We start from the raw sequence: 24,800 nt of genomic DNA on the forward strand, positions 1-24,800 counted from the left end.
GAAAGAAAGTTATTTCTTCTTCTCCTTTGCCTTCTCCTCCCTCTTATTTTTTCTTTCTTCTTTTACCTCCTCTTCTTCCTTTCTTCGTTCCTTCCTTTCTTCCTCCTCCTCCTCCTCCTCTTCTTGTTTTTCCTCTTCCCCTCCTCTTCCCCCTTCTTTTTCCTTTCTTTTTTCTTCTTCTCTCCTCCTCCCTCTTTTTTTCCTTTCTTCTTTCTCCTCCTCCTCCTTCTCTTTCTCCTCCCTCCTTCTTCTTTTTCCTTTCTTCTTTCTCCTCTTCTTCCCTGGTTTATTTTTTTTCTTTCTTTAAAGAAAAGCTCTGTTAGCTAGAAGGAAGAGTGCATTGACGGTGGAAAAATTCTTACCTAAATTTAAACCGATCTAGACCCACTCTTTAAATGAATAGGAAAATTCATCCACGTAGCCCAAACTCCCAACCCAAAAGCTAAACACAACTGAACTAATAACAGAAGAAAACACAACCATCTTGCTGAGTAAGAGACCGCCTGCTAACTTAATCCTGATCCATGAATTTCCATAGATCATCCCGACATGGCTACTCTTTGGATCCTCACAAAGAATATTTAGTTTACTTCTCCTGGTGCCACCCAATTCCCAGTGTGACACCCTAGACAAAAAAAAAAAAAAAACCACACACACACACAATTGTGATTGTTTATAGTTTGTGGCCAGGAGAAAGCCCTGGATGGGTATCAAGCGAATTTGCAACCATGGCTTCCGTGTTTTTGTTTTGGCTTTTCATTCTTCCCTTGGTTGCCGAGTGGAATCCGTAATTGGAAGCCAGCTGCTCCTTTCCTCTGCCAGAGGCATTTTGCACAGGGAAACAGCTGTGGTGCGTTGTGTTGGTGCCTTGCAACCATGGGAGTAGTATAAACTTCAAGGATACAAAAAAATAAAAAGCATATTCTGCTGTGTCTCTCTCAAAAACACCCATCACGCTACGCATAATGTTTTCCAGGAATTTATCCAGAAGAATAACAGTGCAAACAACGATCAATTATATTTTGGGGGGCTGCATTCACAAGCTTTGATTGGTTTTATTTTAGCTCTCCCCTTCCCCATTCTTCCCAATCCCCCCCCCCCTACAAAAAAATCAGCCCAATTATTGTTTTGCTTTCAGTACAGGCCGTCCTTCAAAAGTTCATTTAGTAACCATTCGAACTTACCGCGGCACTGAAAAAAGGAACTCAGGATCTTGACCTGTTCATTTTCAAGAACTTTGTCAACTTGTTGTTGTTATTATTATTGTTATTTAAGATTTAATCTTCCATTTGATTCACAGACTGGGACTGGTTTAAAAACTTCACAGTTCCAAGTCCAAACCAAGGACTTAAAAGAGCTGTTAAAGTAATGTCTGAGCGGATAGGCAGTTTTATTATTGTTGTTATTTATTATTAGTTTTATTATTGTTGTTATTTATTTATTGCATCATCAAATGCAAACTAGTTCCATAAATAATGAGGCAAAGCTAAGCTAAGGAAGTCTGTCTTGCTATCAGGGTTCTGGCAGTGACCCCCATTTAAATCCTGAGTCTCGAGCCAAACTTCCAAAACTTCAAAAGGATTTATTGGGAGTTAACATGTCCGGCACTGCCTTGGCTGTAGCTGACTCTGAGACACATCACTCATTGTCACCCTTGATCCTGGTTTTCCTCCCACCCCCGGGGTGTATCATAATTCATATTCTCCAATGGGACATGTCCATAGCCAGGAGTCATCAATCACGTTCTCCAGTTAGAATTTTGCGCAGCAGAAACTTCAGTCACCTAGTCCAGGGGTTGCCAACCTTTTGGACCTCAGGGACCACCAAACTCATAACTTTAAATCCTTTGGACCAGAGACCCTGGGAAAATCCCCCCAAAAAGTCTACAGGAAAATCCCCCATCCCGTTTTCCTACTGATCGATCGTTCTTTATTTGGGATCACAGGATACCGTCTCCAGCTCTGTTCTCAGGGGGATAGAGAGAGACACTTTTGGCTTCATGCAAGGAAAGTAGCAGGAGCAGCAGAAGTCTTTCTTTCTCTCCCCCAAACTCTGCCAGAAATTAGTCTTTGCCTAGGCGCAGCCTCTTGGAGCAGGATGCCTTGCAGGGTCCCAAAGACTCATTTCTGGCAGAGTTTGGGGGAGAGAAAGAGAGACTTCTGCTGCTTTTTGTGTGCATCCAAAAGCCGAAGAAGAAAGAAGTGGAAAGAAGCAGCCTGGTGGCCAGGCCAGGCACATGGAGCGAGTGGGGCAAGTTCCCCCCTTCTGCCCTTTCCCCCCTCCCCTCACTACCTCGTGTTGTTCGCAATGCAAGCGACACAAGCCTTGTGTTCCCGTGGGCCATGTGGGCAGCACAGCCTTGTGTTCCTGAACAGCCTGGATTAATTGCTTTGGGGGCGACATTTCTCTGCGGACCACCAAAATTTTCTCATGGACCATCAGTGGTCCCCGGCCCACTGGTTGGCGACCACTGGGATAGTTACAATCTCTGAAAAACTATGCATAGAATGCACTTTCAATTCCAAGCTGCCACACTGCTTTTTCAAACCCCTTTCCTCCCCTCTCTTTCTATTGGCAACTACGGTATAAAACAGCCATAGAAATGTTTTATGAGTTGACACTTGTTTCATCTTTTGAATGTTTTGCTTGACCTTCAAGGGCAGCATGTTTACCTCTCGGCCAGGATCGACGGGAATTTGGTGATCAGACCTTACACGCCTGTCAGCAGTGATGACGACAAAGGATTCGTGGATCTGGTTGTGAAGGTAACAGCTTTGCAATTAATCATTTCATTACGCTGATCAAGATATAAAGCACAAAGGGAAACTGAAATAGTGGGGAAAGGGAAGAGAAAGAAATGTAGGGGAACACGGGAGCAAGAAAAGAAAAGCATTGACTTTTGACTCTTCTTAGCAGAGTAGAATAAGATAGAAACGTTACAGACTCGAGTTTTTAAGTTTACATACTTAATACGTGCTAGCCAGTTCTATAACAAACTTATCTAATCAACAAAAACCAAAGTCAAGGTTTCATTGTTTTTCCATCATGAGCACAAAATCCAGAAATGGTTTCCAAGTAGAAACGAAGTTGATATAATATCTTTTTCTCCGATTAAAGCAGTTAATTGAGCCATCTCTGCTAGTTCCATCAGTTTTTCCATTGTGGGAATCAAAGTATCTTTCCATTTTTCTGCATCTTTCTTCTGTCAACATATATATAAAACAGCAAATTGCCAGCCTTTTTTTCCATGTTCTTTGTCCATAAAACCTAACAGAAAAGTTTGTGGTTTGATCTATCTATCTATCTATCTATCTATCTATCTATCTATCCATCCATCCATCCATCCATCTATATATCTATCTATATCTGTGATTGATGGGTAGGTAGGTAGATAAATATTCACTTTAAGAATCTACTGTATTAAAGATGATGTGTTAAAAGAGATAATATGATTAACATGTTGAATACTACTACGTTAATATTGTATAATCAATTAGTATAATTAACAGGTGGACATTATTATGTTAAATATTGCAGAATTAATATGTAATGAAGGATGTTGTAATTTTGAATATTGTTTAACAAGGATGTTTGTACCCAGACAACACATACTGTTCAACTGAAGATGGAATGATTGTATTAAAAATAAAAAAAATATTAAAAAAAAATAATCTACTGCATTAAAATATGAATCTTACCCCCAGTGAAGGTAAAAGCTTTGGAGAAGAAACTCTTAAGGGTAACAAGATAATTTCTTTAAGCAGGTTCGTTCTGAGATAATGCAAGTTGACATTCAATATATCTTCAGAGGAATCAGTTGTGAAAATGTTTCAGGATAGAAGCATTTTTTTGTGTGTGATCTGATTACAAACTTACAGACGTCTTGTATATGTGGTGGGATTCAAATTTTTTGACTACCAGTTCTGTGGGCGTGGCTTGGTGGGCGTGGCAGGGGAAGGATACTGTAAAATCTCCAGTCAGAGGTGGGATTTGCCGGTTCTCCGAACTATTCAAAGTTTCCACTACCGGTTCTCCAGAACTGGTCAGAACCTGCTGAATACCACCTCTGGCTGTGGTCCATTTGTCTTGAGCATCATGGATTTGCAGGCATCTGAATGACTTCGTCTTTCTCATCTGCACATTCAGTTTTAAAGGTATTTTCTTCCTTATAGATCTATTTCAAAGGGGTTAACCCCAAATTTCCCGAAGGAGGGAAAATGTCCCAGTATCTGGAGAATCTAAAGATGGGGGACACCATTGATTTTCGGGGACCCAGTGGATTGCTCGTTTACGAGGGGAAAGGTGAGGCTCTGGAAACTGAACACCAAGTTGGAGAAGGTTGTCTTCATCTCTGATTTATCCTGCAAGGAGTTCTCAAACTTATGGCTGTAATGGAGCCTGTGTCAACTCATAAAACATTTCTATGCCCATTTTATAGTTGCCAACAGAATGGGGGGGGGAGTTTTAAAGAAATCCATCATAACCATCATGGGACCAATCCCATTTTATGACTATTTTTGTTGTTGTATAAGTGAATATGGCAGCAATCATAGTCACGAAGAGGCCACCGTGGTTCCTAAGTGAAGCTGTCCGACTGATGCACTATTTAAATCATGAACCTCAGGCCAAGCTTCAAAAGAAATCCAGTTATTAGGAGCTTCATGTCAACATGGACCAAATGAAGCCAACTCTGACCTCACTTAATCCACGCTTTGGCTCTGACCTTGTTTACCCCCCCCCCTCCCCAAGATGTGTCAACAGTCACATTCCCCAACAAAGCAATTTCGCGGGTTGTAGAAGTCACTCTCTCCGACCGCTGTTGGGTCTCCATGGACATGACTTTGACGTTGCCAGTTGGAATGTGCTTTGTCTTGACTGAAATGCAAGTTCACGATGCCACTGCGAGGTTGGATTCCCCATCCCCCTTGCCTATGGCAACTCAAAAGCAGGTCAGGAATGCTTCGCAAGTTGACAGAAGCGATGGTTCACCATGGGAGTGGTTTGGCCGAAACCTGGAAGTAAATGCCAACTTTTGGCAAACACGTTCAGGTGACCATGGTTGTAAATACACCCCAGTTGCTCAGCAACCAAAGTTCGGTCATGTGACCACAGGGGTGGGCCCAACAGGCAGGATTTTGAAGTAGCCCCCCAAGTTGGTCCATTGTGGCTTCGAACGGTTGCAAGTCAATGAGCAATGTAGGTTATATTTGAACAATTTTCCCCATTGTGGTTTTTCTTCTAGATAGATCATTGGGATTAGGAGTGGGCAAAAGATGTCAACTCTGACATCAATGGGCATTCCAAACCCGTGTCTTGGATTTGAGATGTTTTACGTGCCGCCAGTCCAATTCCTCAGCCCCGATTATTTTTTCCCCTCTCCAGGTGTGTTTGCGATTCGTCCAGACAAGAAATCTGAACCCGTGCTTAAGCAGGTGAAATACGTCGGGATGATTGCAGGTGGAACAGGTACTCCCAAATGGTATTTTCCTGCCTTTGGTCATTCAGTGGGATGTGTCGGGTGGGAAGAATTACCTGTTAACTTCTAGTTAAGATGATTTATTGACCATCCTGCTCACAAGGATCTGGTCAATTAATATGCAGCCCTAAACTGGCACTAGATAAAGAGTTGATGGAATTCAAGAGGGGTTGGAGTTAAAGTGTTTATGGTAGCACAAGGACTCCAAGCTGATGTCTCACTTAACTCCACCTCCAATTCTGCCTGCTCTTCTGCAGATGTTGACAAGATTCATTTAACCATTTCTCTCCCCCCCTGTGTGTGTGTCTGTCTCTCTTTTCTCTCTCTCTCTCTCTCTCTGCGTGTGTGTGTGTCTGTCTCTCTCTCTCTCTTTCTCTCTGTCTTCTCTGTCTCTCTCTGTGTGTGTGTGTGTGTGTGTCTTTGTCTCTCTCTCTCTCTCTTCTCTCTCTCTCCTCTGTCTCTCTGTGTGTGTCTGTGTCTCTCTTTTCTCCTCTCTATCTATCTATCTATCTATCTATCTATCTATCTTTCTGTCTCTCTCTTTCTCTTCCCTGAAGGAATTACTCCCATGTTGCAACTCATTCGAGCGATTGTAAAGGACAAAGAAGATCCCACCATTTGCTATTTACTCTTTGCTAACCAGGTAGGACAATTTCCTTCATTCCCTCACTAAGCAAATAGCATATATTATTTTAATAAAGTTTTATTTGGATTTTCACACATACAAAATATTTTTGAAAATAGCATGGTCCCGAGTTGAACTTCTTTATACAGACACAAAACTCAATTTCATGCTCCTTTTTGTGTTCTATTCCATATCTTATACTCTTCTACATTTTCTATATAGTTTTTCCCCTCTTTTAATTTTCTCAATTTTATTTTGATTATCTCATCTCAATTCAAATCATTATATTTATAGTTTTGTCTGTTCTGTTTCAATTTCATATTATCTTTTCTCATTAAACAAGTTTTCTCCTGTAGTTACTAATTGGAGTATGACACCTTTATATCTTTTAATTACATCCATTCAACTCTTATTTAAACTTCAATATATACCTTCAGGTTATGACCTTCAATATAATACATAATACATAACTTCCAATCGAATTCTGCTTGGTACATTATTATAGTACACACTATATTCTTTTAAAAAAAGGATTATAAATATATGTAATTATAAACCCTCATTCCATTCCAATTCAGTTCTATCATTAATAATCATTAAAATCTTAACATCTTTAACATTTCTTTTCAATTAAATATCATACTTCCTTAAAGACACGTATAATCTCCATAATTAATTTTTCCCTTATTTTTCTTCACATATGTTTTGTAATTCATTAAATATTCATTTTGTTACATTTATTTATTGACAAGCATTACAATAGCTATTTTATCAAACATTTTAATCATACATTGTTGCATATTTTCTAAAATTATTTCTATTTCTAATATAACAATACTATCTTATGTACCTTTGCAGAATTCCTTTTTCCATTAAATTTTCACCCATTATCACTAAATAGGCCCTGTTTCTCTATATTTTGTTTCTGTCCTTTATAACTTCTTTTCCTGTCTTTCTTCCCTCTCATCTTCTCCCTCCCCTTTTTACCCCCTTGTCTCTCTACTTCTAATTCTCTCTTCTGCATTTCCCTCTTCTGTTGCTTTCTGATTTTATACTTATTTTTCACTCTGTTTTTTGAGAGGGGTTGTTTTTCTCAATCTTAAACATTCCATTCTCTTTCCCCCCTTTCCCCCACCTAAGATTACTTGTTCATTAAAGATGGCTTCTTCTTTGTCGCAATCTTCTTGTTCTGCAGGCATTTCTTGTTGTTTCTCATAGTTCCAAATCTCCATTTCTAAAAACTGAAATACGAAGCCAAAAGAACCTCTCCCTTCTTGTGCATCTTCTTTGTACTTTTAATGTTCCATTTTCAGTTCTTCTAAAAGTGGAGCCATTTTAAACACTTTTAAACAACCACCCGATTGATTTTAGTCATTCAAATACAATAACCAAAAATCCAGAGATCATCAAGTAATCCAAATAGTCCCAAGCTGTTTCTTCTTATTTCTTTATCCACTTTCTCTTCCTGGGGTTTTTGTTGCGATGTTTCAGTTAAAATGTATCTTTTGGAAGTCTTGTTGAGATTTTGCTGTAAGTTCTTTTTAATTCCAGGCAGTCTCCTCCCTTCCAGATCCTACCCTTTTATTCTTTTTCTCTCCTTTCCTGTTTTCAAAAGCTTTTGATTATCCAGAAATCTTTATTATCCCTTTGACTTTTTATTTTCAGCATTAAATGCCTATTAATGTCAAAGTGGATTTTTTTCCAATTTCTTGCTTAAGTCTCTTAGCTGTCAGTATAGGAAAAGGAGAAAAAAACCCAAACCTTTTCCCTTTTCTCTCTCCTTCGCAGCTTAAAAATCTTCTTAGGGAACAATGTTATTGTTTTTTTTAAATAGTTTCAATTCCAGGGTACCTTATTTGTTGCTTTTGCTGTTTGACCCGGTCAACCAAAACTTTCTCTTCTTATCTTCCTCCTGCACATTCTTTTCCGGTCGAGTTCTTCTTTGTGGTGGCCATTTCTGACCACCGCTACAACCGCCTTCGGGAAAGGGAGTAATGGCCAGCTGGGGAGGAGAGATGTGGCTCTCCTCAACCCTGCAGGCAGTCTCCCCCTTCTTCACCACCTCTACAGGGTGGCTTAGCCCCGAAACCAGCCGGCTCGGGGCGCTCCAGCGGCAAGCACGATTCGAAACCTCACAGAGACGAGGCTTCGGTCTGTTGCCGAAGAAGCTCAAACCGGAAGTCCCGCAAATAGCATATTGAACCAGCAGAAGTATGTTGTGGAGAATAAATAAGATAGGTGCTGATATTTCATGCTAGCAATATTCAAGCCTTATGTAGATTTACTCAAGGTATTGATTCCGCTATTTTCATTGGACCCTTTTTCCAAAGAAGCTTGCATGAAATTGTAAGCCTTGCTTATTTCTTTCCAATTGCTACAAGAAAGAGAATATCCTACAAAATATATGAGCTAGTTTGGTTTTTGTAATATTCCATCTTCACTCTGGATCCTTTTTTTTTTTTTTTTTTTTTTTAGGAAATAATGAGAAAAAGCTTAAGTTAACTGTCCCAAAGGTGTTTTTTCAAGAGGCAACTGGACTTTCTTGGTTTTGGTTTTGGTTTTTGAAGATGTTTCGCTTCTCATCCCAGAAGCTTCTTCAGCTCTGACTGGATGATGGGAAGGGGAAGGATTAATGCTCCTTGCAGACAGCTGGTCATTTGCATCCTTTTAGAGAGTCGTTGAGGCCACTTGGAGGTCTGTCTGTGTCCTCAGGGCCACCTGAGTGGTGCAAATGGGTGTGGAGCCTTCTTGGAACTGCTGAAAGGAACTGTAGTACCCTTTAGAGCAGAGGTGTCCAACCTTGGCAACTTTAAGACTTGTGGACTTCAACTCCCAGAATTCCTCAGCCAGCTGGCTGAGGAATTCTGGGAGTTGAAGTCCACAAGTCTTAAAGTTGCCAAGGTTGGACACCCCTGCTTTAGGGTGAGTCTGAGGATGCAGATAAATCTCCATGTGGCCTCAACAATTCTAAAAAGATGCAAATGACCAGCTGTCTGCAAGGAGTATAAATCCATTGCCCTCCAGTCAGAGCAAATCAGTTACCTTCTACACCAAACCAAAAATCTTCTCCAATTAAGTTGTTCTCACCAGAGTGGTTTGATAGTTGCAAATCCTCTCAAACCAGAAGTGGTTAAAATGTTCTAGACAGAATGCCCAAATGAAATAGATTCAGTTTAGAACTGAGTGGAACACTTTGGCATGTTGATTAACAGCTCAGAACAAGTGCTTTTCAATCAAATGTAATCAGCCTGAACTTTGATAATGGTACAGCATCAACACCTTAACCGCTTATTCACATTAAACGGGAATTATTTTTGGAGTAGACTCAAAGATTACCGCTAGTAGTTAACTTTTTTATTTTTTGGGAAAAGCCGTTTTGATGGTTTAAATTTTGCTTCCAGGGTGGTTTGCTTTAGGTCTGGTTTCACAATTTATTTTCGTGGGATTTTTAAGAGGGGATCGATATTTTGAGTTGTTCAATAATGAAATGTGTGAGATAAAAACGACAATGTTGTGTTTCCGGGACAGACTGAAAGTGACATCTTGCTACGCTCAGAACTTGAGGAAGTACAAGCTCAACATTCAGCCAAGTTTAAGCTGTGGTACACATTGGATAGAGCTCCTGAGAGTAAGTAATCCAAGATGGAGTTATAAATTGGAAGATGCTACAATATTCTTAGGTGGCTCAGTGGCTAAGACGCTGAACTTGGTTGATCAGAAAGATCGGCAGTTCGGCGGTTCGAATCCCCAATGCCGTGTAACGGAGTGAGCTCCCGTTCCTTGTCCCAGCTTCTGCCAACCTAACAGTTTGAAAGCACGTAAAAAATGCAAGTAGAAAAATAGGGACCCCCTTGGTGGGAAGGTAACAGCGTTCTGTGCGCCTTCGGCATTTAGTCCTGCTGGCCACATAACCACAGAGACGTCTTCGGACAGTGCTGTCTCTTCGGCTTTGTAACGGAGATGAGCACCGCCCCCTAGGGCGGAAATGACTAGCACGGATGTGCAAGGGGAACCTTTACCTTTACCTTTTACAACGTTCTGCTTAGTGGCTGAATAACAGAGCCCTGTAAAATTTTCTTGGAGTCACATCTAATTCCTGATGGCCGTGTGGTTTCCTGCTGTCTTCCAATGTTTTTCCAGCTCACTACCCTAGTTTGCAATTCTAGGATTTTCCCATCCAGATATTAACCCATGATTGACATCAGTTAAGTTTTTAAATCAAACCCTCATCTGTTTGGGATGGTTACCTACCATAGTCTCACAGCTTGACTTCTTCAGTATAAACTTAACTTCTGGGGATCTATTAGAAGCCTCCATGTTGTTTTCTTGGCAAGTCTTCAAGAGATGGTTGACGGTAGATTCTTCTGGAACTGAAACCTCTGCAAGAAAACAACCAAGCTCTGAGAGCACCAAGGACCTCACAGTCCTCCTCTCCTTTTCTTTCTCCTCCAATCCACAAACTTCACTTCTTTCTAGCCCTGATGATGTTACCTAGTTGGGTCATGAAAAATGTCTAGAAAAAAACCTACCACATAGAGAGCACCAAGGGCCCTGAGCTACAGATACTTTCTTCTATCAAACCCAGTTTGACTTAAACCAACTAGGGAACCCTTTTCAGATGGGCAATTTGTTTAATGACTGGCCCCTTTGATTAAACATTGAAGAGTACCATTGAGAGAAATTACAGCTAAATGTAGGGCTGGGTATCTCAACCCCAAAGAGCAGTAGAGAGCCACAGGTGTCTCATTAAAAGGGTTCTGGGTACAGAGTGATCCAAAATTTTGCCCACAGTAACCTCAAACCATTTCATACTTATTCAGGCAGGTCTGTTCTAGTGGTAGGATTCCAAATTGCGTGCCACCGGTTCTGTGCACTTTGCTCATGCAGCACTCAAAAAGATTGCACTTGGTGAGATGAGCTGTTCTTTAGCTCAGCTGAGGCGCGGAAATCTGCTCTGCTGCAAAAATCAGCTGAGCTAAAAATCAATGGAATAAAGGACAGGAAAATAAGAGGGCGGTGGGTGGGGCCAGCCAGAGGTGGCATTTGCCAGCTCTCCGAACTAGTCAAAATTTCTGCTACCGGTACACCAGAACCGGTCCGAACCAACTGAATACCACCTCTGGTCTGTTCATGGCAGAAAGTTTGCAAGTGCAAATGAGCTATTCTAGTTTTTAGAGTCATAAGCATGCCCACCGTACTGTTCAATCATGAGAAAGAGATGAAACTAATGGAAGGTACTGTAGATGAGGAAACATTTGTCCGCCCATCTATTTCAAAGCCCCCTTTGAAGATCCTCAGTGCAAGGGTCGCCAACCTTTTGGACCTCAGGGACCACCAAACTCATAACTTTAAATCCCGCGGACCACTAATATGAATTTTGACCGAAGGTGGGCTTGCTGATGTTGGTGGGAAAGTTGATCCCATATTCCAGAGCTGCAGGAGTCACAGGACTGGCCCTTTGGTCATCCCGGAGCAGCTGCTCCTCCACCCGGGTGCACTGGCCTGCCATGGACTGGAGGAGCTGCTCTGGGGTGACCAAAGGGCCAGTCCTGTGACTCCTGAAGCTCTGGAATATGGGACCGACTTACCCACCAACGTCAGCAAGCCACCCCGGGGTGGATTTCCTTCCCCTGCCATTGGTCCTACCTTCCAGTTCCAGCTTGCATGGCTCTATTGAAGGTAAGGTTTGCGCAAGGTCGAAAGGTGGGGGCCAGCAGGTGGACGGTGCAGCCTTGTGTTCCCGCACAGCCAAGATTAATTGCTTTGGGGGGGACATTTCTCTGTGGACCATAAAAACTTTCTCATGGACCACCAGTGGTCCACGGCCCACCAATTGGTGACCACTGGTTTAGTGCATCTCATTGCTTTTTTGTTTGTTTGAAAGAGATAATAAGAGAAACGTGATCTTTCCCAACACAGAGTGGGATTACAGCCAAGGCTTCGTGAACCAAGACATGCTCAAGGAACATATGCCTCCACCACAAGAAGATGACGTTCTCATCCTGATGTGTGGCCCACCACCGATGATCCAGTACGCCTGCATTCCCAACCTGGAGAAATTGGGTTACACCAAGGAGATGTGGTTTACTTACTAACTGGGAGTCAGGATAAAGTAGAAAGGGGGAAGTAGGGGAAAGAAGGAACAGAACTTTGGGGAATAATAGGTAATGGAAACTAACTGAGTAAACAGAGGCGGAACCAATCTTCAGAGGAATTCCAACTTGCGTCACCTTGTGTCTTTCTAACCTGGCAAGCAGAAGCCTCAGCTAGACTGATTAATCGTGTTGTAGATCTTACTCTTTGCTTTGCTGTGTGTATCAAATGTGTCCCTAAGGCAATGAAATGAAGTTTGGCTTTTTTCACCACCCCCGGGTGGGCAAATGTAGCTGGGCACCCTTTTCGCCAAAGAGTGAGTTGGAAGCTCCAAATGAAGAGGTGAAGGAAGCAACTTCACCCTTCCTGCTTTTTCTGCACCAAAGTTTTAAATGCACACCTGTCTTGCACCACCATATATGTTTGTGTCCTCCTTCATTTGCAAGTGGTTGGGGAGGTGGGGGAGAAATTGCTCAACCGGCCAACCTACAGAAACATAATCGTCTAAAAAGCAGGGGATAGATTGGTTCTGTCCTTCCCAAAGTACGGACATGAAAGAATGAGGTCCCAATCTTGAAATTCTTAAACCCATAGGACAGAAATGAGGAGTCGGCCTCTACTCTTCTTTTGGGCCTTTGTCTGGGGGCAGAATTCGCAGCTGGGCTTTGCATAGGATGGAATAAGGGTGCGTATACGGGAGATTCCCTAAACCTCCCGTTGTCCAAAGGATGGGCCTAAAGACAGAGACGTCTCCCAGAAACTTCCACTGGGAAAGATAAAAAGAATATCAATTTGGTTTGGAGGGGTTGAAAGGTGGACGATGGGATAGCCTGTTAGTGAATGAGAAGAGTCTATAGGCCTGCTTATATTTTAAGTACAGGAAAGGGTGTGTCAATCTAAAGGAATTTCTTTGTCTCTTATCCCAACTTTCTGTTGTGTCATTCTATTATTCTACCGCACTAGCCATCAGTGGTCCTTCTTTAACTAGCTAAACACATACCCATATGTAGAGGTAGCTCAGTTACAAAATATATCCATGTATTGTTTCAGTAGCCACTCATGCTGTCTGGGGAATTCTGGGAGGTTGAAGTCCACCTAGTTTAAACAGACCAATTCTGGGTGTTGAAGTCCACCTAACTTAAGCAGGCCAAAAAGTTGATTTGGAGTCCACCTAACTTAAGCAGGCCAGAGTTGATTTGGAGTCCACCTAACTTAAGCAGGCCAAAAAGTTGAGTTGGAGTCCACCTAACTTAAGCAGGCCAAAAAGTTGAGTTGGAGTCCACCTAACTTAAGCAGGCCAAGGTTGAGGGAGTCCACCTAACTTAAGCAGGCCAAGGTTGAGAAAACACCACACTAGATTATTCGCTCGACTGTCCTCCTGCCGCAGAAAATAAAAAATTTATATTGTGCTCCTTTTTGCTTAATGCGAATAAAACAGCCGTTTACCTTTTACTAACCGTGTGGAGGCTGAATAACACCAGATCTCTTCATAACAAACTGTTTTTTGTATTATCTGCCTACTCAGCTCTTTGACTTTTTTCAACTCTTTGTGGTAGAAATAAAACTCTTTCCTCCCCCTCCCTTAAGATGTCTTGTGAATTCTTTTGATTTGATTAATGTTGGGTTAAAATCAATTGGAAGGCTCTTTTTGCTCTCCTGTTTCGGTGTCCGGCGCTTTTACACAACCGCGTGCAAAGTGAAAGGTGCTATCATAACTTCAAACGAACACTAAGCGAACTGTTGTAAGTCAAAGACTTACCTGTAGTTGTTTCCATCAAAGGGAAAAGGAAAAAAATTTTTTTAAAAAATCCTGTAACCTCCAAGCATCCTGTGAGTGGTGAGTATTTAGAAAACAAGAATGTGAGTTATAGATGAGTGGTGCAGTGGCCTAACGGCGGAACACTCTCCCCACAATCAGGATGATGCGAGTGTTCTGACCCAGGCTTCCTCCAAATTAAGGAAACAAACTGAGTGTAAAATCAAACTTATTTTAATGCGATGCTGGGAATTGGTTGCATTCCCAGCCAAAACTTATTAGAGACAATTCCCTGAGATAAGCTCACGCCTTTCAGGGTTGTGGAAGGCTGCCAAGAAACAGAAGTCCAATTACTAGAATATAAATCGGCAGAAGTTCCAGCAAAGACAAACCAGAGTTCGCAGGTTTTCAATGAGGAATCGGAATCTAATGAACTTCTTTGCTTCCTGCAAAGCTCTTTGTCATTGAGGACTCTTATCCCTGATGGAAGGGGCAATCACCTCCCAGCCTTACTCCTGAGTTGCTTTAGCTGCTCTCGCTTTCTAGCAGCTCTGCACACATGCGCACTTGGGAACAGGCTTCCCTGGGTCCTCTGCCTCGTTGCTGCCAGACTCCAAAAGACCGAAGGCAGCACCCCACTCCCAGATGGTCCTGGCCCCATCCCTGCATTGGATGGAGGACCCTCGTCCGAGTCCTCTCCGGAGTCCCTGACTGGTTCCCTTTCGTCCTCACTGTACGATACCTCTGCCTGCTGCCAGCGAACCACAACAGTGAGTTCAATCCTAGGAAGAGGCAGATATTTCTCTCTTGGCACACAGAATATATCTGCTGAACAAAACTCCATATTGGCAACAGGAAGGGCATCCGGCTAGTAAATATTCCGATAGCTCCATTCAGTTGCCCAGATTCCACCCTGCAAGGGATTATGGGGCTGTTAAAGGAGAATGATGAGTGTGAGTTATAGATGGAGATTACAAGAATCTATTTTGCAAAAGAAGACAATAGTAAAAGGACACTAAAAAGAACCTACATGAATATTTTGACAATAACTTAGGTAAAGGGACAGATTTAGCAATTGTCTGGGAGGCTAGTAAAGTCGTTATGAGGGGTTACTTTATACAATATAATCATCGAGAGAGGGAAAATCTCTGGAAAAGATGCAAAAGATATATTGGACACCATTAGACAGAAATCGAATTGTATAAGACTCTTAAATTTTTTCATCAAATCAATTTATTACACCAACAACCGTCCATGCTAACAGTTCAAGAAATAGAAGTAACACTGAATTATGTGAAGCAAAGACATTTTGAGTTTGCAAACAAACCAGGAAGATAGTTGGCATATAGGCTTAAGAAAGGAAAAAGAAGAGAACGATTAAAAAAACCAAGTATTTTAAATTAAATTGCTTAAAGACAAGTTTTGTTTTTAAGTTTTTCTGAAAAAAAGTCCCGTTGATACTTTGGCTTGTTTTTTTAAGGCTCTTGATGAAAAATTATATCCCGCACACACATAAGGATTCGACTATTACAATTCTGGCATATTGCTGTGGAATATTTCACCATCCTTTTTTCTGCAATCACATTTTCCAACAGAGGGAAAAAATGACTCCAGCATTCCAACTAATCTGATTCAAAGCCAGATCTGCCTTCTCTTCCAAGTTAAAAATAATAATAACCTGGAATGACTTTCCCCTTCCTCCCCATTTCAATCCGATGAGTTGTTCGGAGAGAGCAACTCAACTCCTATAACATTCCTAGGGAATGTATGAATCACGGCTGCGGTGTGGTTATTTTGGTAACCATGCACAACACACAAATACAGGATGTGGATCAGGGTCTCTGCAATTAATCCCTTTTGTTCCAAAACCAGGTTATAGAAGAGGGAGCCAATCATAGGCCGACACTCCGTACAGGATTTGATAGCTCTTAGTGCAAAGAACTTGTGGCAAAAAAAAGTTTCCATGGATGTTTAGAAAATAAAGTTTTTCCTTTTTTACTTTCTCGCCAAAATGGTGTTGCTACCCTGTTTTCCCGAAAATACGACCTACCCTGAAAGTAAGTCCTAGCTTGATTTTTACATGTGCACCCAATATAAGCCCTACCCTCCAAAAAAATAAGCCCTAGTTAAGATCCCACCCACTCCAGAGTGGATGGGTAAAAGCCAGGGTGGGGATGGGGAGTGGTGGAGCTGCCCTACTACTTACGTATTTATCGGCGTATAACACGCACTTTTCCCCCTGAAAATAGGGGCAAATGATGTATGCGTGTTATCGCCGATTTAAAGCCTTGGTGAATGCTGCTGGGATCGGGATCAAGGACACAAATGAAAGAAGGGAGGGAGGAAGCAACAAGCCTGTCCTTCTCTCTGGGGGCTCTCTCAGTGCTCTCTCGCTCCTCCACCAGCACAGGAAGAAACTGCTTCAAAGAAGCGGGGCTTTCCTGCTTCCCTGAAGCGCCCGTTTCTCCCCCCACCCCACCCGTCCGCCCGCCGCCCGCCCGCAGTGCTCGTCTGCCTGCCTGCCTGCGTTAATGGTTGAATCGGAACAGCGGCTGAGTAAAGAGGCGAATAGTTATTATTCTAGCGAGCTGCTCCCAAACAACCAGAAACTAAGGCAGGCAGGCAGGCAGGCAGAATGGGACACTGTGGATTGAAGCGCGCGCGGGTGGGAGTGGGGGTGAAACGGGCGCTTGAATAGCTGCGGCGACAGGAAAAGCCCCCGCTTCTTTGAAGCAGTTTCTTCCTTGGATGGTGGAGCAGCGAGAGAGCGAAGCCTCCATCTCTTCTCTTCCCCCCTCCTTGCAAAAATTTTCTGCTTGAAACCGGTCCCTGGTACAAAAAAGGTTGGGGACCACTGATTTACCTTATAAGTGGTAATAATATTAATAAAAAAAAAGTTCTGAGCTACCCTTATTTTGCTTCAAAGTTTTTATTTAGAAATTTAATTTTTTTTCCTGAAATTTCCCTCTTAAAATGAAGATGCGTGTTATACGCCTGTGCGTGTTATACGCCGATAAATACGGTAACTTTTGTCAGTTGTGGCCAGGCCTTGCACACCCGGACACCTGCCTTGCCGGCCCTTCTGCAGCCGTTAAGGCTGCCAAGGCTTTCCCGAAGGCCTCTGGAGCTGAGAACAAAGCTCTGGTTCAATCCAGAGCTCTTTTATCAGCTGCAGGGGCCTTCAAGAAAACCTTGCTAGCCACAGAAGAAGTTCCCGAAGGCCTCTGACAGCGAAAAGGAGGCCGGGGCGACATGTGCAAGTGAGGTTAGTCAGTGGAGGACTTCCCCCGAAAATAAGACCTGGTGCCTTTTTTGGTGGCAAAAAAATATATATAAGACAATGTCTTATTTTCAGGGAAACAGTAAGTGCCACGATTATTTACATGTCCTCAATTTATTAAATGGAGAAGAGGGGGTATCTCCAAAGGACCTTTTCTCTGTCTGCGGCTATCTGCATTTCAGAATAAAATGTGTATAAATAAAACTATGGCTCTATGACTTGGGAATCCCTCGACTAACCACCATTCGTTTAGGGACTGAAATTACAACAGGCACTGAAAGAAGTGATTCACACAACCGTTCTTCACACTTACGACCATTGCTGCAATTTTTTTTATTCTGAGACGCAGATCGCTGCAGACAAGAGTTTTTAATAATCAAGGATGTGCAAATAAATAATCCAGGCATTTAGGAATTCCACTCAATGGTCACGTGATCCAAATCCAGATGCTTGGCCACTGGCTCCTATTTATGATGGTGGCAGCGGCGCCAGGGCTCACACAATCCCCTTTTGCGACCTTTTGAAGAGCAAAGTCATTAGGGAAGCCAGATTCACTTAATGACCGTGTTACTAGCTCAACAGCAGCAGGGATTCACTTAACAAATGTGGGAAGAAAGGGCATAAAATGGAGCAAAACTCACTTAAGAAATGTCTTGCTTAGCAACAGAAATTTGGGGCTCCATTGGGGTCAAGGACAGCTTTTACACAAGCCCATCAGGTATTATGTTGTAAAAATACTCTCCATCGCGTCCATGGGATAAATCGTAGTTTGGAATGTTGGGGCTCGCAGAACTGAAACCTGGAACATCTCTTAATGCCTGAAAACTCAATTCTGACAAATGCAGATTGTCCTCGACTTACGGCCACAAGTGAGTCCAAAATTTCTGTTGTGAAGCGAGACATTTAAGTGAGTTTTGGCCCGTGTTATGACCTTTTTCTTGCTGTCAGGGATCGCTCTAAAGTCCACGCATAATCTCATAGTTCCATCTTTTTTTTTTCTTTGAACAGGACTGGGGCTGCAACCCATGGTTTGGCTGGCTCGATGAACCCTCTTGCTAAGTTTTTGTCTATGTCAGGGGTGTCCAACCTTGGCAACTTTAAGACTTGTGGACTTCAACTCCCAGAATTCCTCAGCCAGCAAAGCTGGCTGAGGAATTCTGGGAGTTGAAGTCCACAAGTCTTAAAGTTGCCAAGGTTGGACACCCCTGGTCTATGTATTGGCACATTTCTTGAATTTCCTGGGGCATCATGGCATGTACATTTTGGGTTTTGGTTTCGTAGTTAGGTCGTCTGTGGGTTGGTCTTGCCGATCACGGTGTTGTCGTCTGGTGATTACTTGGGCAGCTATTTGGGTAGGGGCGATGATGGCATTTACGACCTCCTCCCATTCGCATTTGTACTGGGGCATGCGGGAGAGGGCGTCAGCCAGAAAGTTCCTCCCCCTGGGGTGTGACATATAGATACATATACACATATATATGTCTTGTGAGTTCTACTACTGCCTTAGGCATGAAAGCTGGGTGAAATTAGGTACATTGAGTTATCTTTAACAATCTAATAAGTAAAAAAGCATAATTCATTTTATTTTTCAGTAGGTTTTTATTTCTTTAACACAGCAATACATATACTTCCACTGACCTCGTTTTACACAAAACACCCCAACAAAATACCATAATGATATTTCATTTTGTGTGCATTTATATAAACCCCTTGGCTTAATTAAGAGCCTTATATTACTCTCCCCAGACCCGTAGTAATAAAAAGAACTATTTTCCTAACCAGAAAAAAAAAAAAGACAGCCATATTCATCATAAGTAAAAATTAATATATCTGATTCTCTTCATAATGCACAACAGCTTTTCAATTTTAAAAAAACTGGTTTCATTGCGATTTGATTCTTTGGATTAATGTGATTTTTGCATCTGAGCTTGATTTTCTGGGCCTTTTTTTTATCCAAATAGTGCAAAAATTTGTTTTTAGAGAGCAGAAGATAAAATTTTGTATTAGATGAATTTTACCAAGTTACCAAGCTGATAGGGGCAGTGCTTTGCTTTTAACTAAAGAAGTGATCCTCCTCAATTCATAAATTACCTTTATTTACAAATGTTGCCTTCCCTTCCTTCGAACAAGCTCATGAACACAGTGAAACCAAACAGCTGTGACTCAATTTAGAAAATTATTAAGGGAGTCCTTGCTGCGTGTGGAGGAAGCTTTTCGAGACTTTAAAAAGGCAAAAACCGGTTATTTTCTAGAGCAACAGCACCATGAAGTTTTAATCATGGTTCCAACTGTGAATAAATGTGCATGTGGCAGAAATTCTTAGATTAGCACCAATTGGCAAAGAATTTGATTTCCAGCCTATCTCAAAACGAAACCAAAGCTCATCGCAAGCAGAAAAGGAAAGGCAGCTACCGTTGAAAAATTAACATTTCAGGAAACACAAGACTTGATGAGATAAAATGTTGGAAGTCTTTATCCAAGAGAATATACTACATTCCCAAGAACTGAATGGATGAGGTTCCGCTGAACAGATCCACTGATAACCGCTAATATCGGTGCTATTTTTCTGACTGCATGCCAAAAACCTAACTTGAGCAAAAAAAAAAAACCTTTGGATCAGCAATTCCAATGTTGAGGTTTACACTATCTCTACAGCACCAGCCCATAATCCAGACAGTAAATTCCAAATCTTTGCACCTCCAGGCAGAGAGAAAAAAAGAAATGAAAAATGAAAACATCTGAAAGTGATATTGGAACAAGAAAAGAGAGGGAGAGAAGCGGGTGCTGGCCAAGATTTTCAATCCAAATTGGACAAGTCTGATCATTAAAAAAAAAAACCATCATAAAAAAAGACATGCTTTATCTTGTTTTAAAAAAAGTATAAACATTCAATAGGTTATATCGTAAACGGTCATTCAAAGGCAAGATTTCATATTTGAATTTAATACTGTAAAATAGCGTGGATTGGCTACAATTCCTCGTCATTAAAAGATTTTAAAAATTGCAATCCAGGGGGATTGGCATGTCTTGGTCTCCAGATTTTCAGTTGCAACCACTAACCATTTAAAATGTTATTTAAAAAACTCTTATTTTATAAAAGGGAACAGGACAATTTTCACACTGCAGGTTCAGAGAAATTTTTAGTGGTTTCGCTCTCTATGTCAGAGAGCAATTTTGCAAGATGAACTGGCTTCTCCAGAATCCAGCTGGGTTTTTAGGCTTTAAAACACATCACAGTATAAAAATGTCTGGCCCATTATGTACTCAATACATTTGTTTTTTCTTTTACATAAAAACTGCATTTAAAAAAAACCGTACAAGATTTTCAACACGTGGCTGATTCGAAAAGGAAAACAAAAAATATATTTGTCATCTTGGCAATGGATGCTAATTTCAGAGGTTTGCAGAGGGTTATTTCCCCCTTTTTTTGCATTACTGGAGTAAAAAGAAAATTACAAGGGTACACTATGGCACATTGTACACACCAAAACATTATGCTGCAGAGTCTTATGGCACAAATTGCTACACCGGGGGAGGAACAGGGTTAGGGTATCCTTTCTTCCCGTCTCATCAATTTATCAGAACTTGGATGACAGACTTCTTACGGTCAACTCCGCTCTCCACCATCAATTCTTGCAAACAGAAGCAAAAAACAAAACCAAATGACTTCACACGAGGTGCAGTGTCCATCTCACAGCAGCAGGGCTCCAAATAGGTCCCCCAGCTGGCCCTGTCACACATTCGAGTCCTCGTCTGTGATACTGACACTGGGAGAACCAGTGGCCAAATCTCTGAACATGTCGTCCTCCTTCAGCATGTGCTGGACAGAAAAAGAGTGGAAGAATTAATTGGCTGGGGATCAGACAAAACGCCATAGCAAGGAAGGAAGGACTGGGAGGGAGGGAGGGAAAGAGAGAGAAAATGAAAGAGAAACAAGAAAAAGAAAGAAAGAAAGAAAGAAAGAAAGAAAGAAAGAAAGAAAGAAAGAAAGAAAGAAAGAAAGAAAGAAAGAAAGAAAGAAAGAAAGAAAGAAAGAAAGAAAGAAAGAAAGAAAGGGAGAGAGAGAGAGAGAGGGAGGGAGGGAGGGAGGGAGGGAGGAGGGAGAGGGAGAGGGAGGGGAAGGAAGGAAAAGAGAGACACATGGAAATGAAGAGAAAGGAAAAGAAAGAAAAAGAAAGAAAGAAAGAAAGAAAGAAAGAAAGAAAGAAAGAAAGAAAGAAAGAAAGAAAGAAAGAAAGAAAGAAAGAAAGAAAGAAAGGAAGGGAAGGGAAGGAAAGAAGGGAAAAGAGACAGAAAGGAAAGAAGGAAGGAAGGAAGAAGGAAAATGAAGAAAGAGAAGGAAGGAAATAAAAAAAAGAAGGGAGAGAGGGAGGGGAAGGGAGGGAGGGAAAGAGACAAAACAAGAAAGAAAAAGGAAGGAAAAAAAGAAAGAAAAAAAAGAAATGAAGGAAAAGAAAGAAAGAGAGAGAAAAGAAGGAGGGAGGGAGGTGAAGGGAGGGAGGGAGGGAGGGAAAGAGACAAAGAAAAAGAAAAAGGGAAGAAGGAAAAGAAAGAAGAGAGAGAAAGGAGGGAGGGAGGGAAAGAGAGAGAGAAAAGGAAAGAAAAAGGAAGGAAGGAAAAGAGAGAGAAAGAATTAATTAATAATTAATTAAAATATTCTGCATAGTTCTCAGACAGAAGGACTAGTGGAATATATCAATTACACAATGACTTACGGTCAAGTTGTTGATGCCTTCAGAAAATGCCCCAATCTGCCTCACGGTCCCTTCGGAATCTTCCATCTTACAAGGAAGGAAAAATAATATTGTGATATTCATATGAACTCCGTTTTATAAAAAACTGTATTCACTAACGTAAACACTAACTTGGACACATATTCTTGAAGCTTTAAGCAGTGCTGGAGTAAGATTGGGGAGAAATATCAAACTTTGAACTCAAACTTTTCACACTTCCAAGGAGCTTTTCGTGCATCTATAAATACACGGAAGCTTCTTGGATGAGAAGCTAAGTGTTTTCAAGTTAAAATAACCCAAGAAAGCCCAGTCGCCTTTTGGGAAAGCACTTTTGGAACCACCATAATCTGGAATTTTGACTACAGAAGTTGGTCAGATTTTATAGGACTGAGACGGGGCCAATAAACAGAAATTGAAAAACAAGATTGGAAATGAACAAGATGATTTAAAGGGAATGCATATTTAATATTACATGTTTTGGCCACAGTGTGAATTATATTTGCACAACATTGGAAAAATGAGGAAGCTCCTACAGATGAAAAGATAATTTAAAAAATAATATTAAGACTGTGCGGAAATAGATAGTTTAACATTGAAGATAAAGGACAAAGAAGACACAGAATGTTTTTTTTAACTTGGGATTTCTTTTATCAATGGTTAGATAATAAGGGTAGAAATTGGAAATTGGAGGAACATTATACACAAGTAAAGAATATTAGTACTACTAGAATTATGTATATGTAAATGACCCAGACAATACACTGTTTACTAAATCTATATATATAAACACAAAATACCACTCACGCATCATTACAAAATCTCCAGAACCGTAAAGCCTACAAACTTGAAATTTGGCACGTATGTTCCTCTTGGCTTCTAGGTACCCACTAAGAAAGGATTTTTCCAAATGACCATCAGAGCATTTAGAGTATTTCCTATATTATTAACACGCTCTGATGCTAAGGAGTTCTACTACTCCCCCTCCCCACCTGGAAAGAAATCTGTTCCAAATGCAAAACACAAGCAGAGGAGAGGAGTTTCAGTTTCAGAGCATCAAGCAGCTTTAGTACAGAACAGTTGAGCTAAGCTATGCCCAGGCTCCTTGCTGTCTCGTCCTTGCTCACACAGAAAATACTCTTTCAGTTTCCAAACAGCCCTCAACTCTCTCACACACTGACAGGACGCTAGCCAGGTGAATACTGATGGATGCTGGTAGGCAGAGGCAGAATTTTTCCCCTTATTTTCCTCCCCAAAAACCAAGCCCAACCACATAGTTTCATAGCGAAGCACGGGTATTGAGCTAGTACTTATATATGTGAAAGGAAAATGTATAAATAAAAAAGAAAAAGAAATAGATAAGACAGACAGAAAGTGACAGAGAGACCACAAATCATTCTGCTTTAACCCGAAATACCTGTTCCAATCTGTCCAGGTCATCGTCGTCGTAAACTCTGTTATCTAAACCTGGTTTAAACCCTTTCTTGTATCCGGTTCCTGCCACCTGACCCAAATCCATGGGGCACACATATTCTTCTCCTCCGTCATCTTGCTTCTTCTTTCTCAAATTCCCAAAGTTACTGAAGGTGAGTTTCTTTGGCTGAAAGGAAAAAAGTCCAGCAAAGTCTTCAGTGCAGGTAATCATCAGGTTAGGACCGCAGATCCATCCCAGAATTGATCTGGCTAAGCGAAGACACAAGTAGACTGCCCCAGTACAAGATACATTTGATGAAGGGAAGGGTGGACCGCCAAATGTTTCACTACATGACCCATTGTAAGCAGCTTAAAGGTAAAGGTTCCCCTTGCACATCCGTGCTAATTGTTCCCGACTCTCAGGACTTATATACCACTTCACAGTGCTTTACAGCCCTCTCTGAGCCGTTTACAGAGTCAGCCTATTGCCCCCAACAACTTGGGTCCTCATTTTACTGACTTTGGAAGGACGGAAGGCTGAATCAACCTTGAGCCAGTCAGGATCGAACTGCTGGCAGACAGCAGTGAGTTACACTTCAATATGCATTCTAACCACTGCGCCACCTGGTCTCATCATCAGGCACAAGAAACCAGGACCCAGGGTAGAGTTCAAAACTATTATGAGTTTATTTCATACTAACTACAGACAAGAATCTGATTGACTAACAATCAATGCCAATTGGTGTTTGATAAGAATCAACCATTCAAAAGGACTTTTTTTGGAGTGCAGCGGTTCCAAACTTATGACACATTTGACCCCGCCCTCAGTCTCGGCTTGATCTCCTCCTGCATCGATTCCCCAAACTGAGATAAGCTAGAAACCAAAAATTCTTCTTCCAATACCTTCACTTTGGCAGTAGCTGTGAGAAGGACGTAATCAGGAGCTTCCATGGCTTCACGCTTTTCCTGTTGAGCTTTGCTTCCAACCAGCAAATTGAAATGGGTGGCCAGGTGTCGTCTCAGCAGCGTCTTGTTTGGTGGGATGTTCAGCAGCTGCGCCAAGGTCTCGACATTAAAACGAGGTTCCAGAACCTACATCACAAAAATGAGATTTTCAAACCTTGTGCATCCGGTACCTTCTCCTCAACAAATGCCAGTCAGTTTGCAAAACTCTCCAGATGGAAATCCTAGAACTTCCGGGAGATGCCATGCACCGACCTAAACACGATCCAAGCCATCAAAGATATAAAAATGGAATAATTACCATTAAACCACCGTGAACACCACTTCCTCTTAAATTAGGAGCATATTCGGCCAGATCAACAGAACGCAACCATTCCATTACTCGATGATTCGTCCATTGAGAAACTTCTGATGGGGTGATGTTATTCTGACAAATCAAAAATACAATAAATTAAAACATTCAT

General features: G+C 41.5%; 2 protein-coding genes across 25 annotated transcripts in view; one reads left to right on the plus strand and one right to left on the minus strand.

Annotated features, from left to right (window-relative positions):
- The window catches only part of LOC113412193 (NADH-cytochrome b5 reductase 3-like), a 31,864-nt gene extending 18,093 nt beyond the window's left edge, over positions 1-13,771 (plus strand). Inside the window, exons 4-10 of one of the 2 annotated variants that reach the window (XR_015750041.1) lie at positions 2,659-2,765; positions 4,173-4,302; positions 5,383-5,466; positions 6,034-6,119; positions 9,630-9,729; positions 12,021-13,348; positions 13,497-13,771. Coding sequence is in view for 1 of the 2 variants with exons in the window: in XM_087967850.1 (XP_087823976.1) it covers positions 2,659-2,765; positions 4,173-4,302; positions 5,383-5,466; positions 6,034-6,119; positions 9,630-9,729; positions 12,021-12,196 (683 nt within the window). In the remaining variant the exon portion in view is untranslated. Of the gene's footprint in view, positions 1-2,658; positions 2,766-4,172; positions 4,303-5,382; positions 5,467-6,033; positions 6,120-9,629; positions 9,730-12,020 lie in introns of both variants that reach the window. The other variant, XM_087967850.1, reaches the window with a different exon arrangement.
- A 5,038-nt stretch (positions 13,772-18,809) lies between these two features.
- The window catches only part of PPFIBP1 (PPFIB scaffold protein 1), a 90,818-nt gene continuing 84,827 nt past the window's right edge, over positions 18,810-24,800 (minus strand). For all 23 annotated transcript variants that reach the window (XM_087967863.1, XM_087967865.1, XM_087967864.1 and 20 more), the window contains 5 exons: positions 24,638-24,763; positions 24,277-24,465; positions 23,378-23,560; positions 21,946-22,011; positions 18,810-21,050 (listed from right to left, as the gene is read on the minus strand). In XM_087967863.1, the coding sequence (XP_087823989.1) occupies positions 20,964-21,050; positions 21,946-22,011; positions 23,378-23,560; positions 24,277-24,465; positions 24,638-24,763 (651 nt within the window). In that variant the 3' untranslated portion in view covers positions 18,810-20,963. The remainder of the gene's footprint in view (positions 21,051-21,945; positions 22,012-23,377; positions 23,561-24,276; positions 24,466-24,637; positions 24,764-24,800) is intronic.

This window comes from Notechis scutatus, chromosome 6 (genome assembly GCF_049901735.1).
Source record: "Notechis scutatus isolate UNSWTSFEM ecotype Mainland chromosome 6, rNotScu1.2, whole genome shotgun sequence".
In the NCBI taxonomy this organism is placed as follows: domain Eukaryota; kingdom Metazoa; phylum Chordata; class Lepidosauria; order Squamata; family Elapidae; genus Notechis; species Notechis scutatus.